This window comes from Betta splendens, chromosome 7 (assembly GCF_900634795.4).
Source record: "Betta splendens chromosome 7, fBetSpl5.4, whole genome shotgun sequence".
NCBI classification, from domain to species: Eukaryota; Metazoa; Chordata; class Actinopteri; order Anabantiformes; family Osphronemidae; genus Betta; species Betta splendens.
This window is the reverse complement of record NC_040887.2, coordinates 17,771,241-17,795,436: the sequence shown is the minus strand read 5'-3', so window position 1 is coordinate 17,795,436 and position 24,196 is coordinate 17,771,241. Positions and strand designations below refer to the sequence as shown.

The 24,196-nt window shown below is 44.9% G+C and overlaps 2 protein-coding genes across 4 annotated transcripts in view; both read left to right on the top strand.

Moving 5' to 3' along the window:
• Nucleotides 1-19,419, top strand: part of LOC129604322 (uncharacterized) — a 196,367-nt gene extending 176,948 nt beyond the window's left edge. The window contains exon 2 of the mRNA XM_055510199.1: nucleotides 976-19,419. Coding sequence (XP_055366174.1) covers nucleotides 9,359-11,767 — 2,409 coding nt within the window. The 5' untranslated portion in view covers nucleotides 976-9,358 and the 3' untranslated portion in view covers nucleotides 11,768-19,419. The remainder of the gene's footprint in view (nucleotides 1-975) is intronic.
• The window catches only part of LOC114859061 (synaptotagmin-2-like), a 72,888-nt gene extending 48,971 nt beyond the window's left edge, over nucleotides 1-23,917 (top strand). For all 3 annotated transcript variants that reach the window (XM_029156934.3, XM_029156933.3, XM_029156935.3), the window contains exon 9: nucleotides 19,426-23,917. In XM_029156934.3, coding sequence (XP_029012767.1) covers nucleotides 19,426-19,641 — 216 coding nt within the window. In that variant the 3' untranslated portion in view covers nucleotides 19,642-23,917. The remainder of the gene's footprint in view (nucleotides 1-19,425) is intronic.
• The last annotated feature ends 279 nt before the right edge of the window (nucleotides 23,918-24,196 follow it).

The following is a 24,196-nucleotide window of genomic DNA, read 5'->3' as shown; positions in this document are numbered from 1 at the left end:
CCAAAATTGCTGCATAGGTGAACATGACCAGAATGCATGTAGGAATCTATCTGCTGTGTTATCTGTACAGTGAGGGCAAATATTTGAGTTTGTGCGACCCATTTGGAACATCCTTTGTCCTGTATAGTGAGTTTTATGAAGAATTTTATATTGTTTTAGTTGTAAATTGCATGTGGATAGGAGTATTCTTACTTTTTGCATTAAGTATTGACTTTAGTTGTTGCTATTCTAAGAAATTGGCACTAGTGATTTCATAGTGGGACACTAATTCTTCAAAAGAGGTAAACTTGTCTCTTGTGAAAACATGTTTCAGATGTGTTATCCCTTTAATATGCCAAGTTAGAAAGTGTATTGCCTTTTTGTTCTGTATGATGTCTGGAATGTTCCAGAGAGGTGTGTTTTGGCAAATAGTAAGCGAAGACCCATTAATTTTAAGAAAATCCCACCAGGCTGTCAGAGATGCTTTTATGCTAATGCTCTAGTAACAACTATGATGTTTGATTTGATGCTAATAAATGGCAGATCTGCAACTTTAATATTTCCACAAAATGTTCAATGTTATTGTGGAAATTTTCCATAAAGAAGCAGATGAGAGAGAGTTGTCCTTTTGTGCGATTTATTGAAATAATAAAGAAAATAAAAATAATGGGGAAAGCAAATAAAAAGCATGGATGTAGATCGTGCACATCAACAAACCAAAAACCAGCTGGGGAGATCAGTGCACACACCACGAAGGTGTGATGCAAAGAGCCCACGATCCTCAAGTTGCTTCTGCCTTTTAACCCCTTTCTCTGGCTCTGGTGGAATGTCTCTCTGCAGCAATAGAATTGTTTGCGCCACTTTATCTCGCTGTGAGTGAGAATGTTTGCTTTCTCACTTCTGCATCGTCATGTTTTGTTATCCAAAGGAAGGAACACCGAGCTTCCAAGACAAGATGCATTCGCTTTAACAGCCTTGGGTCTGGTGGGGAGTCAGATAGGATGGAGCCAGAGTCCGGGTGTAAAAGACAAGAGGTTAAGTGGTAGCACTATAGATTTGGTCCAGTTGATAGAGTATTCTGAAAGTTCTGAGAATTCATCTATGAGGCTTATAGTTGTAGGAAGAGACGTCTGTGGCTCCAGGAGAAACAGTAATACATCATACATGTTCAGTTCAGTATTGCACCTAACCAGCACATGATGAGTGTGTTGGATAAGAAACAGCACTAAGGTAAAATTTTTCCATTACATTCCCCCCTTTTGATTACACATTAATCAAACACTAAAATAATAAAATTTTTCAAACATTGCATTTTGTAGTAACAACCCTTACAAATGAAACAGTAAGTGTATTAAGTCAAAATTCAAAAATACACCTTCACATAAAATGCAAGTAACTTAGGGACAAAAGGTTGGGAGCTGTTTTGGTGGGTAGTTATACAAGAATGACCTCTGTATGAGCATGTGAAGAAAATAAGCCCATAATCATATTTGTATCAGATTATATTTTGTGATCAGATAGCCTAAGACCATCGTCAAAGTCATTAAGTGAATTAGAGGTGGGGTTTTTGAACATACTGTAGTGCATTGTGTCATTTGATACGAAAGTGTTGCTGAGGTCGCACGCATGATGAGACCTCTAACCAGTGGGATAACTTTAAGATCTTTAATTATAGATTTGGGTCTAGAATGAATAGGAGAATCAGGGATTTAACAGAATGATGGTGCGTTTTGTCTCATAACCTCTGTCATCTGTGTGTTGAAGTATTGACAGTTTTTACGTGCACGGTTTAGGCAGGTTTCAAATTGCTTTAACTTTGTTGGGTGAGATGGATTTGCCATCAGCTGTAATTACAATGACCCAGAAAATAACCTTTGTCTGAACTAACTGTAATTTAGACAGGCTCTCTTTGTGGCCTGTAGCATCCAATGTTTCAGTAGCTTAGTGGTGTCTGCAGTAACACCATCTATGGCTCCTTTAAGAGGGTGTTGTTGTTTACATGGTTTGTGGTCAGATTTAGGTGTGATGACCACTGGTTCACATCCTCTGATCGAACCTACATCATGTTTGTGTGTGAGCCACAGGGAAGCAGGGCTTCCTTTAAGGCTGAGTGTTGGGTCAGAGTGTCCTCTGAAAAATGAAAATAAAAACAAAAGCATGTAGTGTGTCATTAGAATGTGGGGGAACCAAGTTCACTGTTTGCTGCACATAACGGGCAGAATAAAAAGAAGTTTTCTAAAAGTATGCAAAGTAGGTGAATACGTCACATGGGGTCAGAAGTCATTCACCAGTCTCCACCCCGTTGACATCTGTTCACGAAAGGACCCACGTCCTGTCATCTGTCTCCATCATGTTTTTACAGAGGGACATGTGGAACTGTAAAATAAACATGAAAAATCTTTTTGTTCGTTAGTAAGAGAAATCGCAAGCGCAGACCTGTGTTCATTGCAAAAGAGGGAAGTTGAGGTCAGTTTGTCAGTGTGTGTGTGTGAAATCATAAACAAGCTGTGATGCAGCCTGTGTGAGGGCCTCAGTTACAGCCCCCCCTCAGCAGCCAATGATAAGAGCACAGCTGAGCTGAACTTAACACTAACAAAAGAGGGATTATTCAGAATGTCTGTAGATGTAACCTGCACTCCGTCTGGAGTGGAAATCAATCAAATACCTAAACTACACATCAGATCTCTTCCTAAAAATTTAACTGGGCATAAGTTTGAAAGCAAAAATTAATCTCAAGGTGTCTTGCTGTCAGATGTTGCACAAGACAGTGAAAGAATAAGTTTTTCTTTAATCCTAAAAATTTAACTGGTACGTACAGTAATTATTATTACTTCTCTCTAATAGTCTGTTTTGTTTTGTTTTCTTCTAGTCTGGCCAGACAAACCTATAGTGTGCACATCTTTTTAGAAACATGAAGGATTTTATTACTGAATTTGTTGCAAGTTAAAATAGTTTAAACCCATCAGACTGTAAAGTCATGCAGCAGTTGTCATTTAGCTGTTTGTCATAATTTAAAAATCACTCTGGGATTTTTTTTTTGAGCAGAAAGCGATTCTTCATTGCAATAAGCATGAACATGAATTTGAGCGTGTATCAGCTGTAAGCGTGTTTCTTCATTGCGTGCGTGGAAATGTGTGTGTGTGTTTGCGGTACCGTCTTCTGCCTCACGTGAAAAGGAACCGTCACCTTCCTCCTTCCCCAGTCTGATGTGAGTGCCAGTGGGTGAAGCCTTTCGATAGGACAGTTGTTCCTCGATGACAGACCTTTCCTGGATCCTTGGATGCAGCTCTTTTGGGCCGATGACGTCTAAAGCCTCTCCTGTTGTTTCAACCAGTGTCTGTGTCAGAGCACGTCTTCTCACTCTGCTGTTGCTCTGTCCTTGTTTTCCTTTGCTGATTGTCATAAGCAGGTGTCTGTCAGACACACACGCTTGTAGTAGCTGGTTCATCTGATGAGCCCAGAACGTGATGGCTGCAGACGTTGTGGGAGTCAGTGAGGCCTCCATGCTGTGGTCTGTGTCCTCCAGCTGCTGTGGTGTCAGAGCTTCCACCCTATTCTGGTTGTTGGTCAGGCGCTTCTTCTCCTTTGGTTCTTCTGCTGATGGTGGGAAAGGAGTCCAGATCCGAATTTACCCTCATCTGCATTAGAATAGAGAGCAGAAACAATGGGAGCATTTGCTCTTGGCATGACGTGTGTGTGTGGTATGTGTGTGTGTGGCAGAGTGCAAACAATTCTTCCCCAGAGTTGTTATCTCCTTTTTTTTCTGTTACTCTCATCTCTCTTTTGTTTCTTTTAGGGCTTTAGTTTTGATATTTTTGCTTTTTCAAATCTCATCTTTTGTATCTAACTTCTCTTTTAAAGGTGCATATGTCTTTTACACTAAGTGATTCTCCTTTTGAACCCATAACCAGTTTCCCACTCATGAAAACATGAAACGCACTAATAACCATATTTACTTTTACTTTTGTAATGCTGCAGTCTGGTGGTGGAGACTTAGATCGCCCCGAACCCATCTTTCAGAGTCCCGGCGGTTTTCTGCCTTAGACTTTTTTTGTGTTCCGGCCGGAACCTTTTTTCGAAATTTCTCTTCCACGGACGTCTCCGTAGAAAGGGAACCGCTCAGATCAGCGACAGGGTTCTCGGAAGTGCTCCCTCACTGTCAGGCCCCTCTAAGACCCGGGTCCCTCGTATCTCAAAAACACTTCCCCCTGCAAACGCGCTCCATATTTTAGAAGCCGTCTTTTATTTCTTGTCCACTCCCTTTGGACTGCGCTCAGATCTTCACACTGGTCTGTATCCTCAGTACAGACAAAACAAGCTCGGTTCCACGAGCCAACCCTTAGCAACCACCGTCTCGGCCACCAGGGCAGACTTTGACCTAATTAATTTTTCTACCCGAATATTAAATTTAAAATTTAAAAAAAAAATTTGTTTGGTCCTAATTTTTATATTTTAGATGTTTTTAGCCACGTAGTTTTAGAAATATTATTATCTCTAGTCCTAGTTATATTTTCTTTTATGTTTTAGTCTAGTAGGGGATGCTTTAGAATTAATTGTTATTTGCCTTACTTTCCCTAAACCAAATGATCAGAGCCAAGTAAACCCTGATACCTGAAACCAATTTCAAACCCGTTTTCTTTTTTTTTTTTTTTGTTTTCTTTGATAAGTCGCAACAAAACGGAATCCCTCTCACCGGGCCGAGTAGAGGTTGGATTTTGAGTTTGTTGGATCTCGTCAGAGGCGATCCAGACGGGTGAGCAGTCCTCCCACTCAGAACAGCTGTAGAGGTTTGGAGGCTGAGCGACCCTAGTCCTCAGGACTATCATCCCTGGTCACACCGTCCAGACGACCTGCAGCGGGATCCTGTTCGTAGACGCCAATTTCTGTGGTGGAAATTTTCCATAAAGAAGCAGATGAGAGAGAGTTGTCCTTTTGTGCGATTTATTGAAATAATAAAGAAAATAAAAATAATGGGGAAAGCAAATAAAAAGCATGGATATTGATCATGCACATCAACAAACCAAAAACCAGCTGGGGAGATCAGTGCACACACCACGAAGGTGTGATGCAAAGAGCCCACGATCCTCAAGTTGCTTTTGCCTTTTAACCCCTTTCTCTGGCTCTGGTGGAATGTCTCTCTGCAGCAATAGAATTGTTTACGCCACTTTATTTCGCTGTGAGTGAGAATGTTTGCTTTCTCACTTCTGCATCGTCATGTCTTGTTATGCAAAGGAAGGAACACCGAGCTTCCAAGACAAGATGCATTTGCTTTAACAGCCTTGGGTCTGGTGGGGAGTCAGATAGGATGGAGCCAGAGTCCGGGTGTAAAAGACAAACATATCATAAATTATTAGTCAGTCAAATGGAACATCAGATGTTTAGACTTGATGTACTTCAGGGCACAAGAGATTATTTGTTTGTGTAAGAATGTTCAGTCCAGTATTGCACCTAACCAGCATATGACGAGTGTGTTGGATAAGAAACAGCACTAAGGTAAAATTTTTCCATTACAAATGTCTATACAGGAGGATTCTGCTGGCATGGGTTTTATCCATTTGTGGACATGGTTCAGTCTATTGGCAAGAAAATAGTGGTGGAAGTCAGGTAGTTCTAGGCGGCCGCAGCGTCTGGACTTTTGAAGGGGTTTTAAACTAATTCGTCTTGGCTTGGTTTTCCACAAAAACTGTGAAATGTAGGAGTCTAATGTTTAAACCACACCTGGGCTGGCTGAGTTGGAATCATTGAGAATATGTAATTAATTTTTGGCAGGATCATCATTTTTATGGTGGCAATTCTTCCCATAAGTGAAATGGGTAAGGACTGCCATCTTTTGAGGTTGGCTTCTATTTGTTTTAATAATGGTTTGTAGTTTAGATCAATAAGCTCTGATAGCCTATCAATTGGGCATTGAATTGACGACAATTCAATGCCCAAGTATTTAATGTTTCCTGAATGGAGTGTGGTAGAAGAGATGTTAGTCACCTTAAGGTTAAGTGGTAGCACTATAGATTTGGTCCAGTTGATAGAGTATTCTGAAAGTTCTGAGAATTCATCTATGAGGCTTATAGTTGTAGGAAGAGATGTCTGTGGCTCCAGGAGAAACAGTAATACATCGTCGGTATATAAACTTATTTTATGATTTACTGATTTGGTCGATATTCCATTAATTCCTTCATGCTGTCTTATTGCTGCGGCTAGAGGTTCAATAAATATTGCAAATAGTGATGGGGAAAGTGGGCAGCCCTGTCTTGTCCCTTTATGCAAATTAAACCTTGGTGAGATCTGGTTGTTTGTTCTGACTGCGGTGTTTGCTGAGCTGTATAATATTTGGATCCAGTCTATGAATGATTTCCCAATGCCGAATCTGTGCAGAGTGGAAAGAAACTACCAGTTTACTCTATCGAAAGCTTTTTTTGCATCTAAGGAGACGATGGCTGACTCTAGTTTATGGGTGGTGACATAATCAATTAAGTTGATTACTGTAATCTGTTCATATTGTTTGTTGACTGTCTACCTTTAATGAAGCCTGTTTGATCAGAGCGAACAATATATATGGAGTGATTTTTTTCTAATCTTCTAGCAAGTGCTTTACACACTATTTTTAGATCTACATTTAGTGAAACTGGTCTATAACTTGATGGGAGTGTAGGGTCTTTTCCTGGTTTTTGGAGCAGGCTTATGAAGGCAGAATTCATATTTTTGGGTAATGAATTCTGTTGTTTAATTTTAACTACCATTTTGTAAAAGCTGGGTGCCAGCATTAACCAGAACTCCTTTATTAATCATACGTTTTCCCTGGAGGAGTCCATCTGCTGACCCTCCGACTCATTCAAGCTCTCTAACAGCATTCAAGCGGTTCTGAACGGTGATATAAACTCATTTGGGAATCCATCTGGTCCTGAAGCTTTTTTATTGGGCATCTCCTTCAGAGCTTCATGTAGTTCTGCCAAAGATAACAATGAGTCTAGAGTTGTGGATTGTTCTTCCTTTAGCTTTGGCAGTTCTAGTTTCTTCAGAAACTCCTCTATGGCTGAGGTGGATGCATCTATTTGGGATGTATATAACTCTTGGTAAAAGTAAAAGATCACAAGTAATATTCCCTTTCTTATTAGTTATTGAATTGATGATTTGTTTCTCTTTATTTTTTAATTGGTTAGCTAAAAATGTACCACATTTGTGGATGGTCAAAGTTCTCCCAGCGTAATTGATCTATCTGAAACTGAATTTTGCAATCAATTATATTATTTAACATCAGCTTTAGATTCCTCTAGGATTCTATCATTGGTTGGTGAGGCAGCATATTTAATCTCTAGAGATTTTATTTTTTGCTCTAATTCTAATTCAAGTAGCATGTCCTTTTTTTCCTTGTGCGATGAATATGCAATTATTCTACCACGCATAACTGCCTTCCCAGTCTCCCAGTGAACACAGGGTGAGATTCCCGGTGTATCGTTGATTTCTATAAAGGTTACCCATTCTCTCCTGACATAACTGATGAAGTCTTGATCATTGAGTAATGATGTATTAAACCTCCAATTCCTGGTTGATGGTGTGACTGTCTTAATCAACGAAGACCGAAGTCAGCCATGTACTGTTTTAAGGTCTGTACTGATTGCCAGTTCCTGTTGCTCACAGCTTTGCTTAGCCTGTCCAGCTCTGGGTTAAATACTAAATTAAAGTCCCCTCCTACTATAAGTTTGGAACCAGAGTGAGCAGACAGTAATGTGAAGAAGCTGTGAAAGAAAGAGGGGTCGTCAACATTAGGACCATACACATTAGCTGTGCAATATTCAGTGTTTCCTATCAATATATTAATGATTATATATCTCCCTTCTGGATCTATAATGGTATCGTTATGAGTAGTTAAGTTAATCTTTTTATTTCTCAGGATGCCGACCCCTCTTTGTTTAGAATTGTAACCAGCTAAGTAAGCATGTGGGAACTCTGTTGATGCCAGAGTGTAATCTATAGTTTTGGGAATATGAGTTTCCTGTAGTAAAGAAATGTCTGCTTGTAGGGTTTTCATATGATTGAATATTTTAAATCGTTTCTCCTTCTTATTGATTCCACATACATTCCAAGTGACCTTAAGTACCTGTGTATTCTGAGTTGTGTGTTATCTATGTATGTGCACGTGTTTCATGTTTGTGTGGCTGCTGGAGGGCTACATAGCTGGCTGACTACGTGGGAGAAGAATAGAGAAAAGAAGGATCTACACAGTGTGAAGTGAAAGTAGGTGAAGGAAAAAGAGTAAAGGGAAGTAAAAATAAAGTGAAATGAAAGTGAGTGATTAAGCATGATGAGCGCTTTGCATAGTGAGTGGGTGAGTGACATTAGAATGACAAAAAAACATTTACATGAAACATCTGCGAGGGAACAAGTTTGAATACTGGATGTAAAGTTATAACACTTAGTTGCATTGCATCTATTATTTTTCAACAAACCTTTTATATTAAACCATTTTTGTTGCATACCACCTGCTAGTACAGCCACGGAGTTGCTTCCCGGTCGCGGGAGCTCTCCGTTGACGTACAGTTTGTCAACGCTGATGACAGCCCTGCAGCCTTCTGCCATGAACTTTTTACTATTGGGGAACAGTCGGCGGCGGCGATCGAGGATCTCCTTTAGGAACTGATCGTTGACGCTGTAGTCGGTTCCCTTCAGCTGTCTGCCTCTGCTCTTAACCAATTCCTTCTTCTTAAAGTCATGAAACTTGGCAACAATGGGTCGAGGCTGCTGGCCATCCGGTCGTCTTCCTCCGAGTCTGTGGGAACGGTGAAACGCCATCTTGTAGACAACTTCCACTGGAAGCTTTATCTGTTGTTTGTCAGGACTCGGGCAGGCGGCGGACCCACATGCACAGCACGGAGGCAGGATAGTGGTTAAACAGAGGTTTATTTCCCACGGCAGGGTCAGACGGTCCAGGTCATACCCGAAAGGTTCACGGCAGAAATACAGGCTGGGATCAGGCAAAACTCACGGTCAGTTAGTTAGTCCAGGTTCGGTAACAGATGGTGGTTACAGAGGATCAGGCATAGGTGCACGAAACAAAGAACACGAACGAAACTCGAGGAGCACGAAACACGGGAAGCACGGAACTCTGAAGAAACACGCGACACTGATGAAACACGAATACAACAATCTGGCAGCGAACTAAGGACACAGGTGGTGGTTAAATACAGTGATTTGATTAACTGATTACCGACAGGTGTGGGTAATGAACTAGGGAGAACAGAACTGATAACAGGAAGTAAAGCAAGAACGGAAACAGAAACTGGGAGTGCTACCAAAATAAAACCGGAAATGGAACCTGGAACCAAAATAAGACAAGGAAACAACAGGAAACAAAACCCAGATCGTGACAGTACCCCCCCCCCCTATGGCGCCTTCCACGGCGCCCACGGAAGCCCCCCCCCCGAACCAGGGCGGGCGGAGGGAGGTCCCAGGCGGAGGGACCGAATCCCTACCCCTCAAGGCACACGAGCAGGGTGGGTGGAGGGAGGACCGGGGGAGGGCCAAAACACGAGTCCACACGACAAAACCAAGGTCCATGAACGGGGAAAAAACACGAAGTTCAGGGATTCCTTCACGGAGGGTGAAGGCGCGGCGAGATCCTTCTCAGCCGCCGCTGAGCCAGAGTGGCACTCCTAGTGCCCTTGAGCTGGGCCGATGTCCCCGGGGACCACCCCGCATGGCAGCGTCCTCCAGGTGGACGCTGATCCCAGAGACTGAGGAGTCGAGGCGGGCGTCGCCGCAGGAGGCAGCGCCACCCACGCAGCAGGATGCGCCGAGGGTGAGGCCACCAGTCCGGCAGCCGAACCAAGGACGAGGCAGGAACCAGCGGCGTCCTCCTTGGACCACCGCGACGAGAGACAGGAACCAGCGGCGTCCTCCTTGGACCACCGCGACGAGAGACAGGAACCAGCGGCGTCCTCCTTGGACCACCGCGACGAGAGACAGGAACCAGCGGCGTCCTCCTTGGACCACCGCGACGAGAGACGGGAACCAGCGGCGTCCTCCTTGGACCACCGCGACGAGAGACAGGAACCAGCGGCGTCCTCCTTGGACCACCGCGACGAGAGACAGGAACCAGCGGCGTCCTCCTTGGACCACCGCGACGAGAGACAGGAACCAGCGGCGTCCTCCTTGGACCACCGCGACGAGAGACGAGAGACATAGGTGCGGCCGGAGCCGCGACGGGAACGACCCCCTCCTGGAGGTCGGCAGGAACTATGACGGGAACGACCCCCTCCTGGAGGTCGGCAGGAACTATGACGGGAGCGACCCCCTCCTGGAGGTCGGCAGGAACTATGACGGGAGCGACCCCCTCCTGGAGGTCGGCAGGAACTATGACGGGCGCGACCCCCTCCTGGAGGTCCGCCGGGACTGCGGCGGGCGCGACCCCCTCCTGGAGGTCCGCCGGGACTGCGGCGGGCGCGACCCCCTCCTGGAGGTCCGCCGGGACTGCGGCGGGCGCGACCCCCTCCTGGAGGTCCGCCGGAACTGCGGCGGGCGCGACCCCCTCCTGGAGGTCCGCCGGGACTGCGACGGGCGCGACCCCCTCCTGGGGGTGCGCAGGGACTGCGACGGGCGCGACCCCCTCCTGGGGGTGCGCAGGAACTGCGACGGGCGCGACCTCCTCCTGGAGGTGCGCAGGAACTGCGACTGGCGCGACCTCCTCCTGGAGGTGCGCAGGAACTGCAACTGGCGCGACCTCCTCCTGGAGGTGCGCAGGAACTGCGGCAGGCGCGACCTCCTCCTGGAGGTGCGCAGGAACTGCGGCAGGCGCGACCTCCTCCTGGAGGTGCGCAGGAACTGCGGCGGGCGCGACCCCCTCCTGGAGGTCCGCCGGGACTGCGGCGGGCGCGACCCCCTCCTGGAGGTGCGCAGGAACTGCAGCAGGCGCTGCCTCCTCCTGGAGGCTGGCGGGCGCTGCGGCTCCGAGGGTGACAGGGACTGGAACGACCGCTACAGGGCCGACGGGAACGGGGACTGGAACGACCGCTACAGGGCCGACGGGAACGGGGACTGGAACGACCGCTACAGGGCCGACGGGAACGGGACCAGAGACAGGGGCGACCTCTACTTGGTCGACAGGGGCGCCCTCTACTTGGTCGACAGGGGCGCCCTCTACTTGGCCTACGGGAACGCCCTCAACTTGGCCTACGGGAACGCCCTCAACTTGGCCTACGGGAACGCCCTCAACTTGGCCTACGGGAACGCCCTCAACTTGGCCTACGGGAACGCCCTCAACTTGGCCTACGGGAACGCCCTCAACTTGGCCGACAGGGACAGGAACTGGAACGACCTCAACTTGGCCGACAGGGACAGGAACTGGAACGACCTCAACTTGGCCGACAGGGACAGGAACTGGAACGACCTCAACTTGGCCGACAGGGACAGGAACTGGAACGACCTCAACATGGCCGACAGGGACAGGAACTGGAACGACCTCAACATGGCCGACAGGGACAGGGACAGGAACTGGAACGACCTCAACATGGCCGACAGGGACAGGAACTGGAACGACCTCAACATGGCCGACAGGGACAGGGACTGGAACGACCTCAACTTGGCCGACAGGGACAGGAACTGGAACGACCTCAACTTGGCCGACAGGGACAGGAACTGGAACGACCTCAACTTGGCCGACAGGGACAGGAACGGCATCTACTTGGCCGACAGGAACAGGAACGGCATCTACTTGGCCGACAGGAACAGGAACGGCATCTACTTGGCCGCCAGGAACGGCCGCAACATGGCCGACAGGAACAAGAACGACCCCTAACGGATCGACAGGAACTGGAACGGCGTCCCCTCCGGAGCTGGCATGACCGCTTACAGCTGCCGAGCTCGACGGGGGAGACGTCGGGCCTGATTGGGTGGAACTAACAGTTGTCAGACGGACGGTGCCCTCTGACTGAGACAAGGACTGAGCGTGACTGGACCGGACTGGGGCGTGACTCGACTGGACTGGAACATGGGCTAGACTCGGCTGGACCAGAGCGTGACTCAACTGAACTGGGACCTGGACTGGGCTCGACTGGACTGGGCTCGACTGGACTGGGCTCGACTGGACTGGGCTCGACTGGACTGGACTGAAACCTGGACTGGGCTCGACTGGGCTCGACTGGACTGAAACCTGGACTGGGCTCGACTGGACTGGGCTCGACTGGACTGAGACCTGGACTGGGCTCGACTGGACTGGGCTCGACTGGACTGAGACCTGGGCTGGGCTCGACTGGGCTGAGACCTGGGCTGGGCTCGACTGGGCTGAGACCTGGGCTGGGCTCGACTGGGCTGAGACCTGGGCTGGGCTCGACTGGGCTGAGACCGGGACTGGGCTCGACTGAACTGGAACCGGGACTGGGCTCGACTGAACGGGGGACTTAACAGGGCTCGGCTGGACTGGAGGCTGAACAGGGCTCGGCTGGACTGGAGACTGAACAGGGCTCGGCTGGACTGGGGACTGGGCAACACACGGCTGAACTGGGGACTGGGCAACACACGGCTGAACTGGGGACTGGGCAACACACGGCTGAACTGGGGACTGGGCAACACACGGCTGAACTGGGGACTGGGCAACACACGGCTGAACTGGGGACTGGGCAACACACGGCTGAACTGGGGACTGGGCAACACACGGCTGAACTGGGGACTGGGCAACACACGGCTGAACTGGGGACTGGGCAACACACGGCTGAGCTGGAGACTGGGCAAAACACGACTGAGCTGGGGACTGGGCAAAACACGACTGAGCTGGAGACTGGGCAAAACACGACTGAGCTGGAGACTGGGCAAAACACGACTGAACTGGAGACTGAGAACCGCGTGAGTGCAGGAAATCCTCCCAGCGGAACAACCATGGAGCTGGGCAGGTTGGTGCAGACACGACGGTCCGACGGGGCTGGGAGGAGGAAACCGAAACCATCGGCGGTGCGACCGGCGCTGGCGTGGTGCGGAGCGCGTCGCTTAACTCCTCGTACCTCGCGCACAGCCGCTCATAGAGGCGACGAACGCTGGGGCGCTCTAACGCGCTGTCATCGTCCTCCAGCGTCAATATCGCCACCTCAACGGCGCTACGCTGGTTCTCCGGGTTAATCGCCCGTCGGTAATCCTCCGCGAGGATCTTGAAATAATCACGTAGGTCGCTGGGTAGCTCGGCGCAGGTGAATTCCATGCTCCCTCGGGAGAAGAATATTCCCCGTACGAAAACAAGGGGAAAAAAGCAGTCACTGACCTGACCGGAGGCTAAGTGCTGGCTGGGTCCAAGTTTGGCCAGATTGTTCTGTCAGGACTCGGGCAGGCGGCGGACCCACATGCACAGCACGGAGGCAGGATAGTGGTTAAACAGAGGTTTATTTCCCACGGCAGGGTCAGACGGTCCAGGTCATACCCGAAAGGTTCACGGCAGAAATACAGGCTGGGATCAGGCAAAACTCACGGTCAGTTAGTTAGTCCAGGTTCGGTAACAGATGGTGGTTACAGAGGATCAGGCATAGGTGCACGAAACAAAGAACACGAACGAAACTCGAGGAGCACGAAACACGGGAAGCACGGAACTCTGAAGAAACACGCGACACTGATGAAACACGAATACAACAATCTGGCAGCGAACTAAGGACACAGGTGGTGGTTAAATACAGTGATTTGATTAACTGATTACCGACAGGTGTGGGTAATGAACTAGGGAGAACAGAACTGATAACAGGAAGTAAAGCAAGAACGGAAACAGAAACTGGGAGTGCTACCAAAATAAAACCGGAAATGGAACCTGGAACCAAAATAAGACAAGGAAACAACAGGAAACAAAACCCAGATCGTGACATTGTTTAGGAAGTTTTTAATGGCGGTTTCCGCGTTTTCCTCCGGCTGTTCTGGAATCCCCGAGCACACCAGGTTGTCCCTCATGCTGCGGGCCTGCAGATCAATGATGCCTTCTTTTATTTTTTTATTTTCGGCCGCTAGCTGAGCCACATCCTCCGTCAGGGACTTCACCGTTCCCTTCAGCGCCTCGTTCTCGGTGGCGAGAGAAACCATCTGCTGCTGGCTAAATTCCAGGGAGTTGCGGAGGGCCATAAACTTTTTGTGGGGGAGTTCCACTAGCGCCAGACGCGCGTCAAAGCTTGATATTTTTCTTCTCTATGGACTCCAGGATGTCCGTGATGTTTTTGTCCGCCGAGCTAGCTTTAGGTGACTCAGGTGAGTCAGACGGACGGGATCTTTTGTCTGGAGCCGTGTTCTTTTTCCCCATTACCAGACGTTCGAAGCACTCGTTGATGTACTCGAAACTTTCTTTAACTGGTGTTATCCAGAATGGTAAGATGGTTGATTGTTTTCCCTAGAATTAGGTAGTTATTTATTTATTTAAATTGGCGGAGAGTTTGTCGCGCTGTTGTTTGCTACCAGTGTTGCGCAGCCTTGTTGAATTTCTCATGCTGTTCTTGCAGAGTCTCGCGTTCTCTCACAGCATCGCGCTTCCCCCTGTAAGACCCTCCACCCATTTGGCTGGGTGTAGTGGCTGAGCTCCTCCCATCTGTAACGAGCTGTCGGGAACAGCGAGGAGAAGGACCCAAACACACAGTACACAGTTCTCAGTTTGGTGTGATTTAGTGCAATCCTTGGTCAAACAGGCATAGGTTGGTACACAGATTAGCAAAATGTAGGCAACGGCATAGACAAGAAACATGCAAAGGCAGGAAGACTCCAGGCGAGTTTCAAAACACAGGTAAACATCCAAGTAACAGAACCAAGGGGTACAGGCAAGACAAGGTCAAAACAGGAGCTAGGGTCAGTGCACAGATGAAGCTTACTGGTCATGAACGCTGGAGCGTTGACACAAGTGTGATTTAACAATCTGGCAATGAGTGTGGTGAGTGCAGGGATTTAAATACATGACTTGATTACTGATTAGATGCAGGTGGTGAATCACATGACAGAAAGTAAAGCAGGGATTGACTGGAACTGTCAAAGTAAAACTGGAAATGAACATGAACACTGGACATGACACTGAAACCATGACACCATCAGCCTATCTTTCACAAGTGGTAGTGTTCATGCATCAACGTCTGTCTCACCCTTTGGGTGAACAATGTTAAGCTACAGCTTTATTAACTATGTAGTGGGACACTCTACACCTGAGCTGATAAACAGGCTTTTTAAACTTAGCTGTAAGTATTACTGGTACTTATCACTATCAATATCAATAATGTGTGATAATGGTAGTTGTGATGTTGTATGTCATGGCTATTATTAAGTATTATTAGATTATGTATAATAATGCATATGTGTATGTTTATGATATATGTATATGTATGTTTGTGTATGCACATACCTTAACACTATTATTAGCATTAATATTAATTTCACAGGTAAACCAAAGTACAGCAGTTGTTTAGTTATGAATGTGTCTGCCTAATGTACATCTATTGAATTCCATTCACTTTAATTCAAATTTATTTCTATAGCGCCAAATCACAACAAAGTTATCTCAAGACACTTAACAAAGTAAGGTTTAAGACCTCACATAACTAAACCCAACAAATCTACAGGCAGGCTGGTTGGATCCGCAGCTGCCCATCACAGACACCAAACTTTGAGTCCAATGATACAGTACCTGTAGGTGAGGACAGAGTGGGGGAGAGAGAGCAGGGGAGAAGCACAACTACTGGAGAGAAAAAGACAAGGTTAGTTTAACATAAAACAATAATGGGAGGTTATTGGACAGAAGAGGTAGAAGGAAACAAAGGAGCTCAGTGTATAAATTAAGTCCCCCAGCAGTCTATGTGTATTGCAGCTTAACCAAGTGATGGTTCCTGTGACTAACAATCATCGTCAGTGACCTGAACCATCTCGGACTATAAGCTTTATCAAAAAGGAACAAAAAGGAAGGTTTGAAGCCTAATCTTAAAGGTGGAGAGTGTGTCAGCTTCTCGAACCTGAAGAGGGAGCTGGTTCCAGAGGAGAGGAGCTTGGTAGCTAAAAGCTCTGCCTCCCGTTTTACATTTAAAGACTCTAAGAACCACTAGCAGCCCAGCGCTCTGAGAACAAAGCGCTGGGAGCATACAGTAAAGAACTATGAGGTCTTTAAGATAAGAAGGAGCTTTATCATTGAGTACTTTGTACTGTAGGTGAGTAGGAGAATTTTAAATTCTATCCTACATTTTACAGGCAGCCAGTGCAGAGAAGCTAATGTACATGTAGGAGAAATGGGATCTCTCTTTCTAAGTCCTGTCAGAACTCTGGCTGCAGCACTTTGAATAAGCTGTAGGCTTTTTAAGGAGCTGTTAGGACATCCTATGAGTAAGCAGTTACAGTAGTCCAGCCTAGAGGTAACAAATGCATGGATCAGTTTCTCTGCATCACTCTGAGAGAGGATGCTTCTGATTTTAGCTATATTTCTAAGATGAAAGTAGGCACTTCTGGAGATTTGTTTAATATATGACTTAAGAGAAATTCTGGTCAAATATGACACCAAGGTTCCTCACAGTAGAATCTGAAGCTAATGTTACGCCATCCAGGGTGGCTATCTGACTCAATAGTGTCTCTCTCTGATTTTTAGTCCTAATAGTAAGAATTTCAGTATTATCTGAATCTCTATTTATTTACTTTGTGCCTATTGTTTCTTTAACTGATTTGTTGGTTTCAGCAGCTTTTTCACCAGGGTCCAGAGTAGTTTTTTTTAAATAAAGGTTTGACCACAGCCACCTTAAAAGCCTGTGGTACATAGCCTATACTGTATGTAAAAATTTGTTGATTCGATTTAAAATGGACGAGCTGATTAAAGGTAGAACTTCTTTGAGTAATTTGGGGAGGGATTGGTTGTAAAAAACAATTAATTATTGAAGGTAACTCCATATGAGTTATGGGGGAAAGGTCAGAGGTAAATTTATAAGAGCTGTTGGATCTAGTGATTTCTGTCATTTGGAGGAAGTCGCTGCGAAATGTCTTCTCTAATGGTGATGATTTAATTAGTAAAGTAATTCATAAAGTCATTGCTGCTGAGATTTAAGGGGACAGTAGGCTCAGCACAGCTATGACTCTTAGTCAGCCTGGCTACAGTGTTGTTGTGGAAATCTTCTTATAAAGAAATCAACCGTAGATCTTCAGTGTGATAAACCATCTCAAAGTTTACTCTTGTGTCGAGACAAAGTGGGTCACAATTATAGTACATCTAAGGCGCAAGGCACATCTTACTATGTACAAAGTATCCACTACAGGACTGAGGACACGAGACCTGTATTTTTACCCTGTTACAAACCCCCAAATGAGCTGTTGACTATTCTTTGATATACATGAGTGCAGTAAACCCCTCTTTATGTCATTTAACAAAGTTCCTTGGGTCACCAGAGTGAAACCCCTACCATTTGATAACCAAATGCTTGACGACCCCCCCCCAGAAACAACCCTCACACAGTGTCAGGAACACACGGCTGAGGACCCAAATGCACAGCGCACTCAAGAGCTTGATGATCGTTAACAAACAATGTTTATTACTCCAATCGTAGTCAGGCGGTCCAGGTCATACACGCTAAGGCTCAGTACAAAGGCACAAAAGAGGCAGGCAAGATCAGGTCCAGGAAACAGGCAGGAGTTCAGTACACGGTTAAACACGGCAGAGGTACAGACGAGGGCTAGACAAGACTCGATGGTCAGACGATCAGTAACGTTACCACAATATCCACAGTGAAGGTACAGACGAGGAATCGGGGGTCAAAGACAGGCGCGATCAGCAAACAGGACACTCGATACGAACGCTGGAATGCGGTACAAGAACTCGACAATCTGGCGAGGTACTGGGGTGAGAGGTGAAGTTTAAATACACGGTGATCTGATTGCTAATGAGGTGCAGGTGTGGATAATGACCGGGTGAAGCAGGGAACAGCTGTGACAAGACGTAAAACGGAAGTAAAGCTAGAATAGAAACAGAAACCGGGAGTGCTACCAAAATAAAACAGGAAATGAAAACTGGAACCAAAACATGACATGGCTGACAAACAAAGTCCTTACAAAATAAAAGCAGAACTAGAACCGGATCGTGACACAGCATCTCATAATAACACAAAATTTCCCACAAGTGCTGAAAAGAAGCCTGTTTGTTTTCCTCAATTAAGGAGGAATAAAATGTTTTTCTAGCAGCAGGAAGTGCTTTTTTATATATTATTCAACTATCCTTCCATGCAATGCAGTTTACGTTCTTAAAACACCATTGCCTTTCTAGTTGTCGTGTCCTCTGCTTTAGGCTGCAGATCTCTGAGTTATACCATGGACCTAAGCTCCTCTAATTTGCAGACTTCTTCAGTGGAGCCAGTGTGTCTAACATTGTACGTAGAGAAGCTGCAGCATCATCTACAAGAAATTCAACCTGTTCATAAGGATTAAGGAGACTATTCTCCGATGTTTAGCTACGATGACGATGAGGCAAAAGATGATGGAATCATCTGCTTGAATCTGGCAAGAGCGTCCTCAGAAAAAACATCTGTTATAGTAAGATTTCTTTCCAGCTGCTGCAAGGTCAATTATGGTAAATTCAAAAGTTATTAAGAAATAGCAAGGTAACAGAGGGTTTTGGGGAAGGACTATTAAATTACCAATTTCAACCCCATATGTCAGGACAAGATCGAATGTATAGATAAAACAATGAGTGGATTCATTTATATGCTGAGAGAAACCAATAGTGTCTATAAATGAGTTAAAAGCAGTGCTGAGTCAGTTGCTGTCAACATCTACATGAATGGTAACATTTCCCAGTACAATAACTTTATTTGTGGTAAGAACTGAGGCCGATAAGAATACAGAATTTACTTAAGAACTCTGAAAATGGAGCAGGAGGATGGTAAACAATACAAAACACAATTGGCTTCTGATTTTTTGGTTGGGTAAGAAAGGCTCAGAATGAGGCTCTCAAATGAGTTCGAACTATGTTGAGGTTTAGGAGTAATTAGTAAATCTGTTTTAGCTTTGGTGACAAATAAGAAACCATCTGTTCCTAACTATTAGAAACCAGTAAGACCAGTATGAACCCCATAGCACCTGTTTGACACTCGTCCACAAAAATCAATTTGCTCTCAATAGTGGCTGTGTCTTATCCTTGAATAGGTTTGACTGTATTTTAGTTTACATGTATTTTCAGTAATATTTACAATATTTTAGTTTTCAGCTACAGTTTGGAAAATGAATGTCATATTTTGCTGTCCACTGTGTTATGACTTATTGGTTATGTTCATATACAATTCATATTGTTTGAAGGCGAAATGAGTTTTTTTCTTTTGCAACAAAGCGTGTGTTTTTGGCATTAGAGCAGCTGTTTAGACCTATATGCGAACTGTTAAGAGAATGTGTTTCATTGAACTGCTGCGTCAAAGCAACCAATAAAAACTGTAATTCCACAAAGATGAATAATGGGTATTTTAACCTTGCTCCACTACTTCCCCTCTGTCTTCCTAGAAAATCCAAGCCGTGATCACTGTGCTGGATTATGATAAGATTGGCAAAAATGACGCCATTGGGAAGATCTGGGTGGGAAGCAAGTCCACAGGAGCCGGGCTGAAGCACTGGTCCGACATGCTGGCCAATCCCCGCCGCCCTATCGCCCAGTGGCATCCACTGCAGCCAGAGGAGGAGGTGGACGCGGCCCTTGCAGCCCTGACTGCCAAGAAGTAACCCATCAGCCACACCCACACCCCCCATCATGTCCCCAGGTTCTAGAAGAACAAGCAGTCCACACACACCCTTCCTCTGCCCCCTTCCCACAAAGATCCATAGAGATCCATAGATGCCATTTGACATAGTGGAAAATATAGTTTAAAACAGAATTGTGTAATATTAAATCATGTTATTGAAAAAATAAGAGAAGTAACAGGATGGACAGGTACTGCTGATTTCCTTTAGATCTATTTTTGTATTGGGGTTGTGATTCTAATAAGGTTGCAGAGCAGACTCTGAAGAACAGTAGGAGAACTGTACAGGAATCTGGTGACGGAGGGGATAAAACACAAGTCGGCTCATGTTGTACTTCTCACCCTGTCCCTTTAGTGACACAGTTTGCTTAGACTAGTGCTTAATAATAAAATGCTTTATACTGCCATGTACTAGAGATATAACACAAGCAGGTCCATTCCTTAGGTGTGTCGTGCACCATGTTCCTCACCTGCCAGTTGTCATACTAGCTGATTCTGTTGGTTTGAAGTACATTCCTAGAGCTGGGCCATGACCCACAGACACTCTGCCTTCTTGATTAGTTCCCCCTCCACCTTCGTCTCAGGAAAACGTTCTGAGAGGAAACTGAAGCACCATGCCTTTGTTTCCCTTTGGGTTGTTGTGATGAGAGAGAAGTTGGCTCCAGAAGCTTGCCCCCTTTTTACAAGCACTTTGGTTTGCTTACGGTTTTGGTGACACAAGGCTTTCAATTACTGTTATTGCACCTGCAGCGCGGTTCGTCAGGGGAAAGGGAGGAAACCACATGTTTCCAGCTTCCAGTTTGAATACAGGTATTTTTGATACAAGGCTGCGTTTATCATCCCAACAGCAAAAAGCAAGGGAATATCAGAGCGGGGCCAACATCGTTCCGGTTCAGACCGCCTGACATCGATTACTGCCTGCCTCCACCTCCTCCCTCCTAACGCCTCTAGTTCTGTATCTCACTTGTTCACTGCCATTAGTCATGGACTTGACACAAGGGTTTTACTTCAAAGGAATCCCTATAACAGTCTTACAGTCATAAAGGAGACAAGCCTTCCAAGTAACAAAATAAGCAATTCTCAACTACCAGGGACGCCTTCCAGTTAATGGTGTTGTTCTTTGGTTTTATTTTTATTTTTTTTCTTATTTTCAGGTGTTTTATTTTTACTTCACTTCGAGCACTTTAAATCCAAATGTTCCATTTAAGTACCATCAGAAACCAGAGCTTTAATTAATGACTCCTGTCAGGAGGAGCAGCTGGTTCAACAGAGTAGCGTTGTGCGTCTAAGCTTCTCTGTTGTTGTTGTTGTTGTTGTTGTTGTTGTTGTTGTTGTTGTTGTTGTTGTTGTTGTTATTGTTGTTGTTTTGCTTTGCTTTGCTTTGCTTTGCTTTGCTTTGCTTTGCTTTGCTTTGCTTTGTTTTGTTTTGTTTTGTTGATGATTTTTGATTGTTTTGTTGTTTCCTTTTCTCACTTGATTTGAAGATTATGGTCTGGAAGGAGCCACTGATCCATGTGTATCTTATACACAGCTTACCAAACTGTTAAATAATTGCACTACTGGGTATTACTCTGTTGTTTGGTCTGTGTAGGGTTACAACCCATGCGGCTCCTTGGCTTGTCCACAGACTGTAATTGTTATAGTGTGTTTGTGAATTAATAATCTGCTGCAGAGAAACTGGAGGGTGAGCTGTTGAAGTGTTTGACCAGAACCCATCGGCTGTGAATAATCTGGTAAAAGCTTAATTAAAACCCTGATGTTCTCCAGGGGGGTAAAGCCCTTATTTTACTTTCTTGGAGGTCTAGTTATTAATTAAAATCGGCAATGCCTGCAAACGTCATTAGAAAAAAGTACCCATTGATTGTTTTTAAAATAATGCAGATCACCTTTTAAACAGCAAGTTTATGAATGTGGGCTTCATGTCGTTAGTTGTGATTTTTTTCTTTTATGATCAACACAGACCCTGTTTAAATTTCAGTTTCTCATCTCACATCCTTCATTCATTGATTTTTAGTTTTGTTGATGCAGCAACACTAAAGACAAAGGCATCATGGAAGCAATCAAGCAACCCATTGGTGTGTAGTTCTGCCTATATACATAGTTCATACACATTGATACTGCATGTTTATACAAAATACTGTAAATATGAGCATGTTTTAGAGACGAGGCAGAAATATCCTGTGTACGTAAATGGGTGTCATTTGTCATTTTAATGAGGGAAAAATATGCACTGTATATTTTCTAAATAAACAATGTGTATTTATTTTCCATGAGGGTCACTGGCGAGAATGTCGTACAAATATTAGACTACTGAGAAGAAACTGTCCGTCCATCTCTGAAGTGTGTCGTCTAGTTCCATGTGTGAGCTCTTGTAGGATGAAATGTGGCCGCATGCTTGCTATCCAATTCCTTGTGCTTAGTTATTTTCCTTTGATGCCATTTATCTGCCACAAATGTTGTTACAGATCTAATGTAAAGGCCAGTTTTGATTATGCTGGATTTTTTTATTATTATTATTATTATTATTATTATTATTGTTTATTGTTAGCAATGGGAGGTTCTCTAAGTCTGTGGAATAACTTTTAATTATTTATCATTTGGTTTTGTGCTCGTCTGAGATAACACATAGAAGTGAATAATTGTACGATCTGTAGGTAGGTTGTACGATTGTAGGAGTTGTTATCGGATCTATTATTGCTTTGGGGGAAAGTCTGACGGGGAAGTGTGAAAATCCCATGTCCTCCCACGCAAACGACTTGGAATCTTTTCTTGTTCTTGTTCTTATGCTTCTTGTTCTTTCTTTCTTTCTTTCTTTCTTTCTTTCTTTCTTTCTTTCTTTCTTTCTTTCTTTCTTTCTTTCTTTCTTTCTTTCTTTCTTTCTTTCTTTTTTTACTTTTGACTTCTGTTTAAATGACCTGAAACCCTTCACGACTGTGTCTCTTTTGTTTATCCTACAATACGTGTATGTGTATACAGGATACATGAATAAGATAAATCTAAAGCCATAAGACTCAAGCACTAACTGTTAACAGCTCAGCTGAGTAACTACAGTTTATTTGTGAACATCTTGCACATGGAAATGCAGTGTAAAATCTCCTTGTTTCCCATTAACGCTACTGACTGTGACCAAATCCTGCACTGAGAGTAGTTCAGTTAAAGCCTAACCTAATACTTCACCTAACCACTAACCTAAAAATTCACCTAATACTGCCAGGACCTGTTACACTTGCCTGCTTTGGTCACACAAGGATCCAATGACGAGGCAAACAGGTGAATTTATAGCACATCCACATTTTTCTATTCTTGCCTGAGGGACCACTGGTATCGCTCCATCGTGTGTGTGTGTGTGTGTGTGTGTGTGTGTGTGTGTGTGTGCGTGCGTGCGTGCGTGCGTGTGTGCGTGCATGCGTCCGTGTGTGCGTGTGTCCTCAGATAAATAAATAACAAATGTCCGTTAAAGACAGGATGACCCTGTCCTGACCCATCCCTATATGTACATGTATCTCTGACCCCTAGTAAAGCCTAATGCACAACTGTACCTGAAGCTGTGTCAGCAGCTAGAGGTCACCAGCCACAGCTAGTTTTGTTTTCTTTCAGAAGGCACAGACACCACTACTAACGCTGTTTCTTCTTTTTGTTCTTTTGTATATGTGTAAACACTTAGTTTGTCTTTTTGTTTGTTTGTGCTCTTCTAACTCATGCGACTTTAAGTCATCACCCTTACCTGTTTGCTTTAGTTTGCATCTTTGCCGTATTTATATGTTATGACACTGAATAGGACACAGACTCATCAACTTCTCTACTGAATCTAGTTTCTCTGAGTGTAAACAATACATGTTTACAGCATGGACATACTGGACACTGCCAACCATGCAGGAGCGTATCAGTCCCCCCTTTCTCAACCTTGCTGCAGCACTACTCTCCAGACTCTTTGATTTCTGCTTGGCTGCGCCTCTTTTTTCTTCTCAACATCCTTTAAAGCATCAGAGGACACCCAGGTCATGTCCTCTAGCTGTGTTTCTTCGTGTCTAATGTTGTGGTGCGTGTGTTCATGTCAGTACTTGTTTCTGCTGTGGATCGCATGCTTTAGCCCTTGACTGGACACAAACGTTGCTCACATCTCCTTCTGACCCTTGTGTGGACAAACGTTGGGGATCCTTATAAGTTACCAGGGGAACCAAATAACTTAATACAAATGCATCATATGTGTTACCAGTTCTGTAAAAATCAAATAGGAAATAAAGGCCTTTTAATTACCATGATGTGTTTGTGTTTTATATACTTTTGATTAATTTAAAGAAATGTGAGTATACCAATGTGTGCATGTTATTTACAGCATTCTGCAAATAGCCTAGCTCAGTGTCTGTGGAGAAATATAGCTGCACCCATCTGTGTTTCACTTGTACCTTTGACTAAACCAATTTATTTAATGTGACCAGAGGAACAGAAGCCTTTACTCCAAAACTATCACACAAATGCTGGTGCCACCAAAGTCATGCATGTCTTTAGTTCACCATTTATAGTAGCTCCACAACTGA